At 45.9% G+C, this 15259-nt stretch overlaps 2 protein-coding genes across 2 annotated transcripts in view; one reads left to right on the top strand and one right to left on the bottom strand.

Moving 5' to 3' along the window:
• ILF2 (interleukin enhancer binding factor 2) overlaps window positions 1-9443 on the top strand; it is a 9485-nt gene extending 42 nt beyond the window's left edge. The window contains exons 1-14 of the mRNA XM_012476155.3: window positions 1-52; window positions 751-810; window positions 1102-1144; window positions 2318-2422; window positions 2798-2875; window positions 3216-3318; window positions 5182-5247; window positions 5564-5680; window positions 7073-7151; window positions 7418-7505; window positions 8232-8293; window positions 8378-8492; window positions 8709-8799; window positions 8949-9443. The exon at window positions 1-52 is cut by the window's left edge and continues 42 nt beyond it. Coding sequence (XP_012331578.1) covers window positions 48-52; window positions 751-810; window positions 1102-1144; window positions 2318-2422; window positions 2798-2875; window positions 3216-3318; window positions 5182-5247; window positions 5564-5680; window positions 7073-7151; window positions 7418-7505; window positions 8232-8293; window positions 8378-8492; window positions 8709-8799; window positions 8949-9109 — 1173 coding nt within the window. The 5' untranslated portion in view covers window positions 1-47 and the 3' untranslated portion in view covers window positions 9110-9443. The remainder of the gene's footprint in view (window positions 53-750; window positions 811-1101; window positions 1145-2317; window positions 2423-2797; window positions 2876-3215; window positions 3319-5181; window positions 5248-5563; window positions 5681-7072; window positions 7152-7417; window positions 7506-8231; window positions 8294-8377; window positions 8493-8708; window positions 8800-8948) is intronic.
• A 191-nt stretch (window positions 9444-9634) lies between these two features.
• Window positions 9635-12897, bottom strand: SNAPIN (SNAP associated protein). Its single transcript, XM_012476158.3, has 4 exons — window positions 12714-12897; window positions 12417-12463; window positions 12031-12149; window positions 9635-10248 (listed from the first exon to the last, which is right to left on the bottom strand). The coding sequence occupies exons 1-4, from the start codon at window positions 12854-12856 to the stop codon at window positions 10147-10149; spliced, it is 411 nt and encodes a 136-aa protein (XP_012331581.1). The 5' UTR covers window positions 12857-12897; the 3' UTR covers window positions 9635-10146.
• Window positions 12898-15259: the final 2362 nt, after the last annotated feature.

Raw genomic sequence — 15259 nt, 5'->3', positions numbered from 1 at the left:
CAAAGGGGCGGTTGGTGCGGCCTCCATTGTTCGGGTTTTAAGCCGCCATGAGGTAAGGGGGTCGAAGTGGTCGAAACGTTTCAGGTATTCGACGGAAAACTTTGGGAACGCGGGCCGAAAGAAGTCGGAGGACCTAAAAGCGCCATGTATCCGGGGGCTGGCCAAAAACCTGAGAACTCCCGGTCTGGGAGAGTAGGGGAGTGGGAGGCCGGCAGAGGTGGGGAAACTTGGGCCCGGGATGGGGTTGGGGCCCAGGAGTGGGGAGGCTGGTTCGGAACCTTTGTCTCTGAAGGGTTGCGATGAGGGGGTGTCCTCAAGCTCCCGGAGGAGCTCCCCCCGGCCCCCCATCTGGGGTGAGAAGGCTGGAGCGAGCCGCTTTCATCCTCAGTGCGAAGGGCTTGACATATAGGACATGCCCCATAAATGTGTACGTTAATGGAGAAATGTGCAACTTTTAGCCTCCGAAGTATTAGGATTCGTGTGACCCAGGATTATGGGTTATTTCGTGTAGGGGCTGAGTGTCTGAGCCCCACGATTACTTGATGCAGGGTTGTGATTAACTTATCCAGAATGAGGAGGTTGTGGGGGTGTATAACTGGGCACCATTTGGAATGGGGAAGAATGTAAGTGGGCATGGGGTCTCTTGCCTACCGTTCAGAGGTTCCGAGGGATGAAAGTAGTAGCCAACTTAAAATGATATGGCCGGCGGGTATTCCTTCAATGAGGTCAAAATAAAATCTGCGTTTCTAGGGGTGACAGAGGCCGTGGTCGTGGTGGGCGCTTTGGTTCCAGAGGAGGCCCAGGAGGAGGGTGAGTGCCGGTTTTTAGCATCTCTGGACTTGGTTGTTAGTTTCTGCTTGTCATCTAAATAGGAGTTTTGGGGAAGACTAATGTCACTTGGTTTTGTGAGAGCCAACTGTGGTCTTTACCTGCACTCCTGCTAAATGAATTTAGCCCCACTATGCTGAGAATGATTCTCCCCTCCCCGGAGACTTTGTCACTCATTCTGAGGACTGACATGTTTTCAAAATTGCTGGTGTGTTACATACATCTCACTTGATTCCTACATAGGGAATAATTTAGCTGTTTTTCATGTTTTAGGTTCAGGCCCTTTGTACCACATATCCCATTTGACTTCTATTTGGTGAGTACCTTGGGTTAATAATACACATTTTCTGGCCACTGTAGAAATGAAGCTCAGGATCTCCCAGTTAATGAAGTTAAATGGTGGTTGAAGAGGCTGGGTGCAGTGCCTCACATCTGTAATCCCAGCACTTTGGGAGGCCGAGGCAGGTAGATCAGGAGTTTGAGATCAGCCTGGCCAATATGGTGAAACTCCGTCTCTAAAAATTACAAAAGTTAGCTGAACACGTGCCTGTAATCCAGCTACTTGGGAGGCTGAGGCAGGAGAATTGCTTGAACCTGGGAGGTGGAGGTTGCAATGAGCTAAGATGGCATGACTGCGGGAAAAAAAAAAAAAAAAGGTGTTTGAAGTAGGGAGGGAAAGGGATTTATGAAAAGACTTGAGCTTTTGAGTCAACAGTGTGTTGCTTTACATACAGAAACAGTGTGTAAGCAGGGTGGGGAGATTAATTCCTTGGCTACTATTGGCATTAAATATGATTATCTTTGTTCTAAACAAGTAATTATATCTGGCTTATCTGTTATAAAGATAGTGATAGCTTAAATTATGGCTATTCCAGCTTGTATCCTTGGTTGAACTTTTTTTTTTTTTTTAAAGACATCATCTCACTCCATCACCCAGGCTGGTGCAATCTAGGCTCACTGCAACCTCTGCTTCCTGGGTTCAAGAGATCCTCCTGCCTCGGCCTCCCAAGTAGCTGGTATTACTTGGGAGGTCTGCCACCATGCCCAGCTAATTTTTGTATTTCTATTTAGTAGAGACTATGGTGTCCAGGCTGGTCTTGAACTCATGACCTCAAGTGATCTGCCCACCGCAGCTTCCCAAAGTACTGGGATTTACAGGCATGAGCCACCCAGCCCAGCCTTTGAACAATTTTTTTTTTCTTTTTTGAGGCAGGGTTTCACTCTGTCGCCTAGGCTGGAGGGCAGTGGTGTGATCTTGGCTCACTGCAACCTCTGCTTCCTGTGTTCAAGTGATTTTCCCACCTCAGCCTCCCAAGTTGCTGGGATTACAGGCGTGAGCCACCATGCCCAGCTAATTGAACAAATTCAAGAGTGAAAACAAGTATAGAATTTTCTATTTTTAACTTTTTCTGTTGTAGTAACAGAGAAAACAATCTTTCCTGTGTATTGTTTTTGGTAAATGGAATGTAGTTGTTTATTTCTGGTTTAGTGTGAAATGGCCTTCCCCCGGGTCAAGCCAGCACCTGATGAAACTTCCTTCAGTGAGGCCTTGCTGAAGAGGAATCAGGACCTGGCTCCCAATTCTGCTGAACAGGTATGTTCTTTTGGCTGTCTTCCAGAAATGTCTCTAAAACAGTTAAAAGTATTGGTAAAGAGTAACTGCTGGTAAGGGTAAGAATGGTGTTAAGGTAGCCTGAAAGCCACAGAAGGTTTAATTTTCTCTTTACTTCTCATTGTGGGTGGAGATAGCCAGGTAGATATATAAACAGATTATATATACATTCTTACTTTTGTCGAGGACAAAGAGTTGTTCTGTTCCCATGTATTCAAGGCTGGAATGAAGTGTTTAAAGCCCTATGTCAGTATTGAGTCAGCTTGTATGGAAGGGATTAGGAGAAAATATTAAAAGTCTTAGAAGTTGCTTGTAATTTTTCATCTTCGAGTATTTTTGTTTCATACTGTTTTTCAGGCGTCTATCCTTTCTCTGGTGACAAAAATAAACAATGTGATTGACAATCTGATTGTGGCTCCAGGGACATTTGAAGTGGTGAGTTTTTGATGATTTAGTTTTAGGAAAGGGCACCTTTGGTAGTGTGGACATTTCCTTGGCTCCTGACTTTTAATTTTCAGTTGTCTATTATCCAAATCCAAGCCTAAAATGAGAAGGTACAGTGGAATTTCCTTGTACTGTTCTTGGGGATAAGACTTGTATCATTATTATGCTAGCTGTGATGTATCAGGCTTCCATGTGGTGGTTTTGGGGGTTTCACCTCTGCTATTTCCTAATTTGGGTAATAGGTAGCTGTGTTGTAACAGTTCTGAGAGGACCTAGGCACCTTTTTTTCTACTAAATTGTTTTCCCTCCCCCGAAATCCTTTTGCCAATAGCAAATTGAAGAAGTTCGACAGGTGGGATCCTATAAAAAGGGGACGATGACTACAGGACACAATGTGGCTGACCTGGTGGTGATACTCAAGATTCTGCCAACATGTGAGTGTGCCTGTTTCTGGCCATGGGAACAGAACATAGCACTTGGATTTGGGGCTTAGGGATCTTTTGTTTTGTTTTGAGACAGATTCTCACTGTGCTGCCTAGGCTGGAGTGCAGTGGTGCTATCATGGCTCACTGTAGCCTTGACCTCCACTGCAGCAAGTGATCTTCCTGCCTTAGCCTCCTGAGTAGCTGGGACTACAGATGTGTGCCACTACACCCAGCTAATTTTTGTATTTGCTGTAGATAATGGAGTTTCACTATGTTGCCCGTGCTGGTCTCAAACTCCTAAGCTCAATCAATCTACCCACCTCAGCCTCCCAGAGTGCTGGGATTACAAGCGTGAGCCACTGTGCCTGTCCCTTAGGATCTTGAAAGCTCAAATTTCTTGTGAGAAAGGATGTTCGTAACACAAATTTTTGTTTGTTTGTTTGAGGCAGATCTCGCTTTCCTGCCCTGGCTGTAGTGCAGTGGTGCAATCTTAGTTCACTGCAGCCTCTGCCTCCTGGGTTCTAACGATTCTTCTGCCTTGGCCTCCATAGTAGCTGGGATTACAGGCACGTGCCACCACACCCAGCTAATTTTTGTACTTTTAGTAGAGACAGGGTTTCACCACGTTGGCCAGTCTGGTCTTAAACTCCTGACCCCAGGTGATCTGTCCGCCTTGGCCTCCCAAAGTGCTGGGATTACAGGTGTGAGCCACTGCACCCGGCCTGAGAAATGTTTTTTTAATGAGTGATAACGGACAAATGCTGGAGTGTATGTGTCTGAAAGAATGTATAGCAGGTTACTGTAGGGCCATGTTTTTCAACCGGAGGTAATTTTGCCACCCAGGGGATATCTGGCAGTATCTGGAGTCAGATACTTTGGTTGTTAAAACAAGGGGGTGCTACTGGCATCAAAAAAGGGTAGAAGCCAGGTATGGTGGCTATAATCCCAGCACTTTGGGAGGCTGAGGCAGGAGGACGGCTTGACCCCAGGAGTTCATTTGACCAGCTTAGGTAACATAGACCCTATACCTACAAAAAGAAAAAAATTAGCCACGCATGGTGCGTGCCTGTGGTCCCAGCTACTCAGAAGCCCGAGGTGGGGCCGGATGTGATGGCTCATTCCCATAATCCCAACACTGTTTGGGAGGCCAAGGCAGGTGAAGCACTTGAGGCCTGGAGTTCAAGACCAGCCTGGCCAGCATGGCAAAACTCTGTCTCTACCAAAAATGTAAAAATTAGCTGGGCATGATGGCGGGCATCTGTAATCCCAGCTACTCGGGAGGCTGAGGCAGGAGAGTTGCTTGAACCTGGGAGTGGAGGTTGGAGTTAGCGGGGATTGTGCCAGTGCACTCCAGCCTGGGTGACAGAGTGAGGCCCTGTCTCAAAAACAAACAAACAAACAAAAAATTGCATTCTGAGGTGGGAGGATCATTTGAGCCCGGGAGGCTCGCTTGAGCCTAGTAGACTGAGGCTGCAGTGAGCTGTGATTGTGCCACTGTACTGCAGTCTGGGTAACAGAGTGAGACCCTTTCTCAACAAAAGAAAAAGAGGGTAGAGGCCATGGATGCTGTTAAACATCCTACATCCCCATCTCTCCAAAGATTTTATCTAGTCCAGAATGTTATTAGTGCCACCGACCTGAAAAACCCTGCTGAAGAAAGAGGATATAAGTATAGGAGGAGTCCTGTTCCCTGAGTCTTCCAATTCTTCTGTCCAGGCCTTGAGTTCCTCTTCTAAAAGTATTTATCCTATTACTTACCCTTGCTTCAGCCTTGGATATGGGACAGAAATGAGAGTGCCGAGTAACTTAGAAATGTATAGAAAGTCTAGGTAAATAAATTATTATAACAGCATGTCCTTTTTTGTCAAATAGTGGAAGCTGTTGCTGCCCTGGGGAACAAAGTCGTGGAAAGCCTAAGAGCACAGGATCCTTCTGAAGGTTTGCATTTGTTGCTGATTATGTATTTAGTAGCCATAGGAATCAGGTCTTGTAATTATAAGTACACTTTCAACAAAATCAGGTCAGACCAGATGGAAGAGTAAATGCAGAGTTTTAAGTTGTGGGAGTTTTTGGCAGGGGCCTCAGGTGTTCAAAATTTGTTGGATCTCCTTTATTTCTAAAGCTCTGTATTCTAAATTCTCATTCTGGACTTTTTGCTGTTTTAAGAAATCACTGTTCCCTCCCTACCCTGGATTTAACTTTGGTCATCGAATGGAAATGTGAGTTATATTTTTTGTTTATTCTGTTCTTTCAGTTTTAACCATGCTGACCAATGAAACTGGCTTTGAAATCAGTTCTTCTGATGCTACAGTGAAGATTCTCATTACAACAGTGCCACCCAATCTTCGAAAACTGGACCCAGAACTCCATTGTTAGTTCTTTTTTTTCTGTTGCTGGACAATTTAGGGGATATTTAAAACATGGTATGGTTGCTGTTGTGTTTACTTAGCTTGTTGCTATTCCACATGCAGCTCTCTGGGAATTGAAGAACTCAGGTTTACTCTGAACTTGGCTCTCTCCCTCTGTAATTTGGAAATAGTTTTTTTTTTTCTTTTCTTTTTTTTTTTTGAGACGGAGTTTCGCTTGTTACCCAAGCTGGAGTGCGATGGCGCGATCTCGGCTCACTGCAACTTCCGCCTCCTGGGTTCAAGCAATTCTCCTGCCTCAGCCTCCCAAGTAGCTGGGACTACAGGCGTGCACCACCACGCCCAGCTAATTTTTTTTTGTATCTTTAGTAGAGACAGGGTTTCACCATGTTAACCACTATGGTCTCGATCTCTTGACCTCATGATCCACCCGCCTCGGCCTCCCAAAGTGCTGGGATTTTAGGCGTGAGCCACCGCACCCGGCCTGGAAATAGTTGTTTTTTTTTTTTTTTGAGACGGAGTGTCGCTCGTTACCCAGGCTGGAGTGCAATGGCGCGATCTCGGCTCACCACCTCCTCCGCCTCCTGGAATTCTCCTGCCTCAGCCTCCTGAGTAGCTGGGATTACAGGCACGCGCCACCATGCCCAGCTAATTTTTTGTATTTTTAGTAGAGACGGGGTTTCACCATGTTGACTAGGATGGTCTTGATCTCTTGACCTCGTGATCCACCCGCCTTGGCCTCCCAGAGTGCTGGGATTACAGGCATGAGCCACTGCACCCAGCCTGGAAATAGTTTTTTATCCAGATTTGCTAGTGGAATTTTCAGATGGGGTGACCAAGAAAGTAGATGGAGGATTTAAAAAGGACTGAGAAAATATTTATGGAAGGGGGATAGGCTTTTAGAGAAAATCATATATCTTGCATGGTTCTAGTGATTTTTAGGCATGGGATTTGCTGATATGAGGAACATGAGATGGCTTAAAGAACTGAAAAGTTGGCTCGGTGCAGTGGCTTACGCTTGTAATCCCAGCACTTTGGGAAGCTGAGCTGGGTGGATCACCTGAGGTCAGGAGTTCGAGACCAGCCAGTCCAACATGGTGAAACCCCGTCTCTACTAAAATAAAAAACATTAGCTGGCATGATGGTGGGTGCCTGTAATTCCAGCTACTCAGGAAGCTGAGGCACGAGAATCGTTTGAACCCAGAAGGCAGAGGTTGCAGTGAGCTGAGATTGCGACACTGTACTCCAGTCTGGATGACAAGCGAGACTACATCTCAAAAAAATAAGAATTGCAGAGTTACTCTGTCCTCCTTCCAAGTTTTCAGACTGTAGCAGTAGTACTGAGTAGCTTGTTTAATGAAAATGTTTCATCCTGGCCTATCATGCTTGTCTTATAGTGGATATCAAGGTATTGCAGAGTGCCTTAGCAGCCATCCGACATGCCCGCTGGTTTGAGGAAAATGCGTCTCAGTCCACGTGAGTCTCTCCCTGACCATTTGGATTAAGATAACCTTTCTAACAGCAGTGAATAGCAGGATACCCCCAGACTTCCTCTGACAGAACTATTTTGGCTGTGATGTTTTGTTTGGATTTTGATTTTTACCTTAAGTAAGCAAATTAAGATTGAGAGAAAGCAGAGAATGTATAGTTCTGGAAACAGTCTAGTCAGCTTCAACTCTACGTTAGGCATGGAAATACATGATCGTATTGCTTTTAACCTTTGGGTCACTCTTAACTTTCAGAGTTAAAGTTCTCATCAGACTACTGAAAGACTTGAGGATTCGTTTTCCTGGCTTTGAGCCCCTGACACCCTGGATCCTTGACCTACTAGTAAGTAAAGATGGGCAATTGGAGTTCCGATAATCTGTATTTACTAGTAGTAGAAGTAACTCTGGAATTTACCAGAATCTAAAATTTGGTGAATCTTAAAATAAATTTTATTGGTAGACAAGTAATCCAATAAAAATTCAAAATTATATGACTCAGAGAAACTTGTTTTTAAAAAGAAAGAAAAAGTTCAAAGTTTATTTTTTTGGTATATTCAATTAAAATGAGTAGTTACTGAGTTATAGTGTCTTTTTTTCTTCTCATGACTGCTACCATTTCACCATGGTAGTAGAGAGAAATGAGTGAGCAGCCATTTCAGAATTGCTTCTCAACATGAAAATTTTAGCTAGACTTAGGCATTAATGACCAGTTTTCTTTGTGACAATTTAAGGTTTTAGTTTGATGCCTGTAATCCCAGCACTTTGAGAGGCTAACGCCAGAGAATCACTTGAAACAAGGAGTTTGAGACCAGCCTGGGCAAAATAACGAGACTGTCTCTAAAAGAAAAAAAAAAAAAAACATAAACCAGTTGTAGTGGCTTGCACTCAGCAGGCTGAGGCAGGAGGATTGCTTGAGCCCAGGAGTTTGAGGTTACAGTGAGCTATGATTGTGCCACTGCACTCCACTCCAGCCTGGGTGACAAAGTGAGGCCCTATCTTTAAAAAATAAAGTCCTAGTTACCAGAATTGCCATTTTGGTGGCACACCTACTGGATTTATTATTTTCCAGGGTCATTATGCTGTGATGAACAACCCCACCAGACAGCCTTTGGCCCTAAACGTTGCATACAGGTACAGCATGCTGCTTTGGGTTTAGGGTTGGTTGTAAGATGTTTTGTGTATTCCTTTAATACCTCATACCTCCTTGTGTTCTAGGCGCTGCTTGCAGATTCTGGCTGCGGGACTGTTCCTGCCAGGTTCAGTGGGTATCACTGACCCCTGTGAGAGTGGCAACTTCAGAGTACACACAGTCATGACCCTAGAACAGCAGGTATTGGGACAGATGAACTGGGTTGTTTTGCCTCACTCTTGAATACTCCTGGTCAGAAGCAAAGTGGAATATGATCTTTAGGGGTCAGGAGTTTGGGGATTCCGAAAGACTATGGGATTTTAAAAATTGTCTTAATCTCTATTTCACAAGGATATTAGTCAAATAAGGCTCTTGGATTTTCCTTGCTAACTTACTCTCACTTTTGCTCTACTTTAGGACATGGTCTGCTATACAGCTCAGACTCTCGTCCGAATCCTCTCACATGGTGGCTTTAGGAAGATCCTTGGCCAAGAGGGTGATGCCAGCTGTGAGTGACCACTGTGGGTCAGGGATTTTGTATTGTAATCTGCTCTACAAATAAGCTGTACACTACTTAAATGCCTTAGTATTTCCACAGTGTAAATAATGACTTTTATGCTGGGCTACTTGTCTAAATCACCTTTTTCTCTTTTCTAGATCTTGCTTCTGAAATATCTACCTGGGATGGAGTGATAGTAACACCTTCAGAAAAGGCTTATGAGAAGCCACCAGAGAAGAAGGAAGGAGAGGAAGAAGAGGAGAATACAGAAGAACCACCTCAAGGAGAGGAAGAAGAAAGCATGGAAACTCAGGAGTGACCTTCCCTTGACTGGAGCCTAAGCTCGCTGCTACTGGGCTTTACATGGTGGTAGACATTTCCGAGGGATAGGGAAGATAACAGGAAGGAAAGTAAACTCCATAGAAGTGTCATTCCACTGGGTTTTGATATTGGCTTAACAGCCAGTTTCCCATTAGTGACCTATGCCATCCATCTATAATGAATGAGGATACCAACATTTCTTCCTAATACTCTAGGATCCCCAAGTCCTGAAAACCCCTCTCAACTAATACTTTGCTCTTGAAATGTTGTGAACTGTTAAGTGTCTGGAATTTTTTTTTCTAAGAAAAACGATTAAAGTACTTCCTAGTAGGGCTCTTGGTCTTTTTGGTTGGTTGGTTGTTTTTCTCCTCCTTTGCATGTGGCAATCTTTTTTGCTTCCTTTTGCTTTGTATACTCTTTTGTTGAGTCTTTTAATTATAAATATTCAGCTCACAATTTGAAGCTATCTTTGAATTAAAGTACAAACTCCTGGAACCTTTACATATACCAGAGTAAAGTAGAATACTGTTTTAAGTATTTATTGAATAAAATGATTCTATCAATACTGCTACTGTATTCAAGCCAGTGCAATAAAGAAGTGGGTAGACAGTCATTCACTTTGACTTTGCCTGCCCTCTCCAAATCCCCAGTGTAAACAGGAAAATGAGAAGTCACAGGTAGAGGACATGCTGTCCAGGCCCATGTAACCAGGCATGTAACATACAAAGGAAGCCCCTCTGGTTAACTAGGCCTGAAGAAGGTAAGCCTCAAGTATGCAGCTCTAAAAAAAAAAAAAGGCCTCAGCTCATTTGTGGAAGGAAGCAAGAGCCATACTGTAAGTCCTTAGGGAACCTCATTCTGGCTGTGTGTAGGGCCCCTACATAAATGGGTAAGACTTAAGTGCTTCAAACAAACTGTAAGGCTGCCTTTTTAATGTCCCAGGGTCTACAGGGACTGTCTCCTAGGATCTTTGCATGTTTGTTGAAACAAGGTAGCTGGAGAACAGTACTTGTACTGAGGCCATAGGCTTATCTGTTATTTGCTTGGGGAGCCAGGGGGGTAAATTCCTGAATCCAGCATTGCTCTCCTGCGGGCTGTTTCCTTGGCAACACTGTGGTTTAGCCGCCTCAGCCGTTCCTACAAGACAAGGAGGGTTTAGAATCTAATAACCGCTGTGAGAGGCTTTAGCGTGTAAATGAACTAGGTGCTAAAAAATATCTTGGGCTTGGTCTACCTCAAAGTTAGTCTTCCTAAAGTATAAGAATGTAGGCCAGGTACAGTGGTTCACACCTGTAATCCCAGCACTTTGGGAGGCCAAAGTGGGTGATTACCTGAGGTGAGGATTTTGAGACCAGCCTGACAAACATGGTGAAACCCATCTCTACTAAAAATACAAAATAATTAGCTGAGTGTGGTGGCAGATGCTTGTAATCTGAGTTAAGAGAATCGCTTGAACTTGGGAGGTGGAGGTTGTGGTGAGCGGAGATCGCACCACTGCACTCCAGCCCGGGCGACAGAGCAAGACTCCATCTCAAAAAAAAAAAAATAATGTAGGCCAGGCATGGTGCTCGCCTCTATAATCCCAGCACTTTAGGAGAAGTGGCGGGAAGATCACTTGGGCCCAGGAGTTCAAGACCAGCCTGGACACCATAGTGAGATTTTTTTTTTTTTTTTAGATGGAGTTTTAAAAATTAAAAAAAAAAAAAAAAAGACGGAGTTTTGCTGCCCAGGCTGCTGGAGTGCAATGGTGTGATCTTGGCTCACTGCAACCTCTGCCTCCCAGGTTCAAGTGATTCTCCTGCCTCAGCCTTCCAAGTAGCTGGGATTACAAGCATGCACCACCATGCCCAGCTAATTTTGTATTTTTAGTAGAGATGGGGTTTCTCCATATTGGTCAGGTTGGTTTCGAACTCCCGACCTCAGTTAATCCTCCTGCCTTGGCCTCCCAAAGTGCTGGGATTACAGGCGTGAACCACCATGCCCAGTTGATCAATTTAAAAAAAAAAAAAAAAAAGGCCAGGCATGGTGGCTCACGCCTGTAATCCAAGCACTTTGGAGGCCAAGGCGGGTGGATCACCTGAGGTCTGGAGTTCAAGACCAGCCTGATCAATATGGTGAAACCCCGTCTTTAAAAAAAATAATAAAAAGCCCGGCAGGCCAGCAGGCCAGGTGCAGTAGCTCACGCCTGTAATCTGAGCACTTTGGGAGGCCCAGGTGGGTGGATCACTTGGGTGCAGGAGTTTGAGACCAGCCTGGGTAACATGGTGAAACCCTGTCCCTAGAAAAAAAGTTAGCTGGGCATGGTGGTATATGCTTGTAGTCCCAGCTTCTTGCAAGGCTGAGGCGGGAGGATTGTTTGAGCCTGGGACGTAGAGGCTGCAGTGAGCCGTGATCATGCCACTGGACTCGATCCTGGGTGACAGATCATTTCTCATAAAAATAAATAGCCAGGTGTGGTGGCTCACTCCTGTGGTCCCAGCACTTCTGGTGGCTGAGGTGGAAAGCGCACTTGAGCCCAGGAGTTCCAGACCAGCCTGGGCAACATGACGAAACCCTATTTCTAGAAAAACAATACAAAAATTAGCTGGGCGTTGTGGTGCACCCTTGTAGTCCCAGCTACTCAGGAGGCCAAGGAAGAAGAAAAGCTTGAGTCCAGGAGGTGGAAGTTGCAGTGAGCTGAGACTGAGCCACTGCATTCCAGGTTGGGTGACAGAGGGAGATTGTCACACACACACAAAACAATGTAAATGGCAGCAACTGAATACTGAGAATGAGACGAATTATCCCACGTATTTTCCAAGTACTGAGAAAAGTGAATTTCCCTTTCCCCAGAGAATTTTAAAATTACAGTGCCTTTCATTGTGTTCAGGACTTACAAAGAAGGGCAAAAAAATCACTGTTGGTATGATATTCTTTTACCTGAGCATTCTGTAGAATGTTGTTGACCAAGACAACGCGTCGCCGGGCATTAAGTAGCTTCTTAACATAGGGGTCAAGATCCAGGGCCACCTTCTGATCCTCATTGATGCGGCACAGTTCTGGGGATGGAATTAAGTTGCAAGTAACATCTAATGGCTCATCTCTGGTTCTGAGGGAAAGCAGGCTGGTAATGGAATGGAAAACACTTGCACCCACACAGGCCACAGACATTAGAGATTTAAGACAACCCCTGAAAGGAGGAGTCCTTTGGCAGCCCTGATGTCCTGGAAGCAAGTGACACAAACCCAGTCCAGAGGTTGGCAAAAACCTTAGGTCCTGAAAGTGAGCTGAAGGATTCCTAGTACAAGGGGATGCTCATCACTCACCTGTGGCTAGGTTGTCAATTTGCTCCCGGAGCTCTACCTGGCTCTCTCTGCAAAGAGGTACAAGGCCTACACGGTCAGGCAGTTACCGGAGCTCAGGAAACTAACTCCCCTACATATTTACCAAGTACTGCGAGAAGCCAGCCTCCGCTGAACTCTCCACCTGCGGCCTTCCGCCTGTCCTCCCCGCCTCGAATCAGTTTCCTAAATTTATGCCCACTGCCAGCTAGAACCCTTTCTGGGCCCCGCCCCTACAAAGCCAAAGAGACAGGCCCCGCCCCCAACTTCCCTCTCGGGCACCTGACGGCATGCACGTGAGAGTCGAGCTGCTGCACAGCGGGTCGCAGGAACTCCAGCAGCCCTTCGGCGAAGAGGTCGCGGCCTGTGGGCCCCGCCACCGGGGTCCCTGCCCCCGACACAGCAGCGGAACCAGCCCCCGCCATCACGAACAGTCCGGACACCCGGAATCTGCCGCGAGGGCCGCCGGGAACCGGAGCCGTGCCGCACTGCGCCGCAAGGGGGCGCCCGGGAAATGCCGTCTCCACCCGGACGCTGGGGTTTCTGGGAAATGGAGTCTGGAGCGAGCCGGGCTGGAAGGAGGGCCAGGTCCTAGGAGTAGAGGCGTTGTGGGTGGTCTTGGAAATCTCCAAAGGTCAGGTTGTAGAAAGGAACCAGTTTTTGTTGTAGATACTTTTTGTTTTCTCCAAAGGTAAAATAAACGCGAATAACTTCAGTTGTCCATAGCCTTCCCATGTTAACTTTATGAGATAGCCAGGTTGTGGCAGTGGGTGCCTGTAATCCCAGCTACTCAGGAGGCTGAGGCAGGAGAATCTCTTGAACCCGGAAGGCGGAGGTTGCAGTGTGCCGAGATCGCGCCATTGCACTACAGCCTGGGCGACAGAGTGAGACTCTGTCTCAAAAACAAAAATAAAAAAACAAAAAAACTTTATGAGAAAACCAGATTATATTCATGGTATCATTTTCTATTTCTAAAGAGTTTTTCATGGTTGTTTTTAAGACAGGATATCTTCTCTTAACATCTCTTTCTTAAAAAAAAATAAATAAATAAAATAAAACAAAAAAAGCCGGGCGCGGTGGCTCACGCCTGTAATCCCAGCACTTTGGGATGCTGAGGCGGGCGGATCACTTGAGGTAGGCAGTTCAAGACCAGCCTGACCAACATAGAGAAACCCCGTCTTAAAAAAAAAAATCTCTTTCTTAAAAAATAAGAGAGAGAAGAAAAAGACAGGGTCTCGCTCTGTGTCCTAGGGTGGAGTGCAGTGCCACGATCTTGGCTCACTGTAGCCTTCACCTTCTGGGGTTGAGGTCCTCCTACTTCAGCCACCCAAGTAGCAGGGACCACAGCTGTTAGCCACTATGCCTGAATAATTTTTTTATTTTCTGTATAGAAGGGGTCTCACTATGTTTGTTGCCCAGACTGGTCTCGAACTCCTGGGCTCAGGTGAGCCTCCCACCTCAGCCTCCTAAAGTGCTGGGATTACAGATGTGAGCTACAATTTCTAAAGATTGTATGTTTAATGGCATTACATATGTACAAAACTGCATATATCTGAATTTCATTCCTTTTTAAGGCTGAATAATATAAACACGCAGGCCGGGCGTGGTGGCTCACTCCAGCATGGGCAATAAAAGGGAAACTCCGTCTCAAATAATAATAAAAAAATACTGCCAGGCATGGTGGCTCACGCCTGTAATCCCAGCACTTTGGGAGGCTGGGACAGGCAGATCATGAGATCAAGAGATCGAGACCATCCTGGCCAACATGGTGAAACGCCGTCTCTATTAAAAAAAAAAGCTGCCGGGCGCCGTGGCGCGTGCCTGTAGTCCCAGCTACTCAGGAGGCTGAGGTGGGAGGAACGCTTGAGCCCAAGAGTTCTGGGCTGCACTGCGCTATGCCGATTGGGTGTCCGCACTAAGTTCGGCATCAATATGGTGACCTCCTGGGAGCAGGGGACCACCAGGTTGCTTAAGGAGGGGTGAACCGGCTCAGGTCGGAAACGGAACAGGTCAAAACTCCCGTGCTGATCAGTAGTGGGATCGCACCTGTGAATAGCCACTGCACTTCAGCCTGGGCAACATAGCGAGACCCCGTCTCTTTTAATAAAAATTAAAAAAAAAATACTTATACTAAAAAAATTGTTTGTTGTTTCCAGGCGAGGTGCCTCATGCCTGTAATCACAGCACTTTTGGAGGCTGAGGCGGGAGGACTGCTTAAAGCCAGGAGTTCAAGACCGGCCTGCGCAACATAGGGAGACTCCCATCTCTACAAAAAATTTAATTGAAAAAAAAAAAATAATAATAACTGGGTGTGGTGGCACACACCTGTAGTTCCAGCTACTTGAGAGGCTGAGGTGGGAGGATCACTTGAGCCTGGGAGGTAGAGGTTGAAGTGAGCTGTGATCATGCCACTGCACTCTAGCCTGGGTGAGAGAGCAAGACTGTCATTGATTACGTCGACTGCGTTTGTCTCCCTGCATCTTCCTCTCTGGTGATGAGAGGTAAAGCTCTTGTGAGGGGCTAGGAACTTATTTTGGGAGTAAGCAGCAAGGCAACTGCAATCTGCTTCACAGTGGGGCCTTGGGAAGAGGAGGCCCAGGGGACAGAATGGTGACTGTTGAATAGGAAAGGAAAAGTGTTGAAATCTCTGAGGCATACTGGAAAGAGAGAACAGGTGTTGACCTGGGCTGAGAAAGGGCCTTGGAGGTTGATGGTCCATTGTTTGCACAAGAAGCCCTCGGGTTACGCCAACTGTCCCTTCAGGTGCATCTTCAGTTCATAGATTAAATGCTCCCTATTGCCAGATTTAGGAAACAGAACAAATAAAA

Source organism: Aotus nancymaae, unplaced genomic scaffold (assembly GCF_030222135.1).
Source record: "Aotus nancymaae isolate 86718 unplaced genomic scaffold, 86718_ANA_hifiasm-v0.15.2.pri h1tg000108l, whole genome shotgun sequence".
Classification (NCBI taxonomy): domain Eukaryota; kingdom Metazoa; phylum Chordata; class Mammalia; order Primates; family Aotidae; genus Aotus; species Aotus nancymaae.
This window is presented reverse-complemented; position numbering and strand designations above follow the sequence as displayed.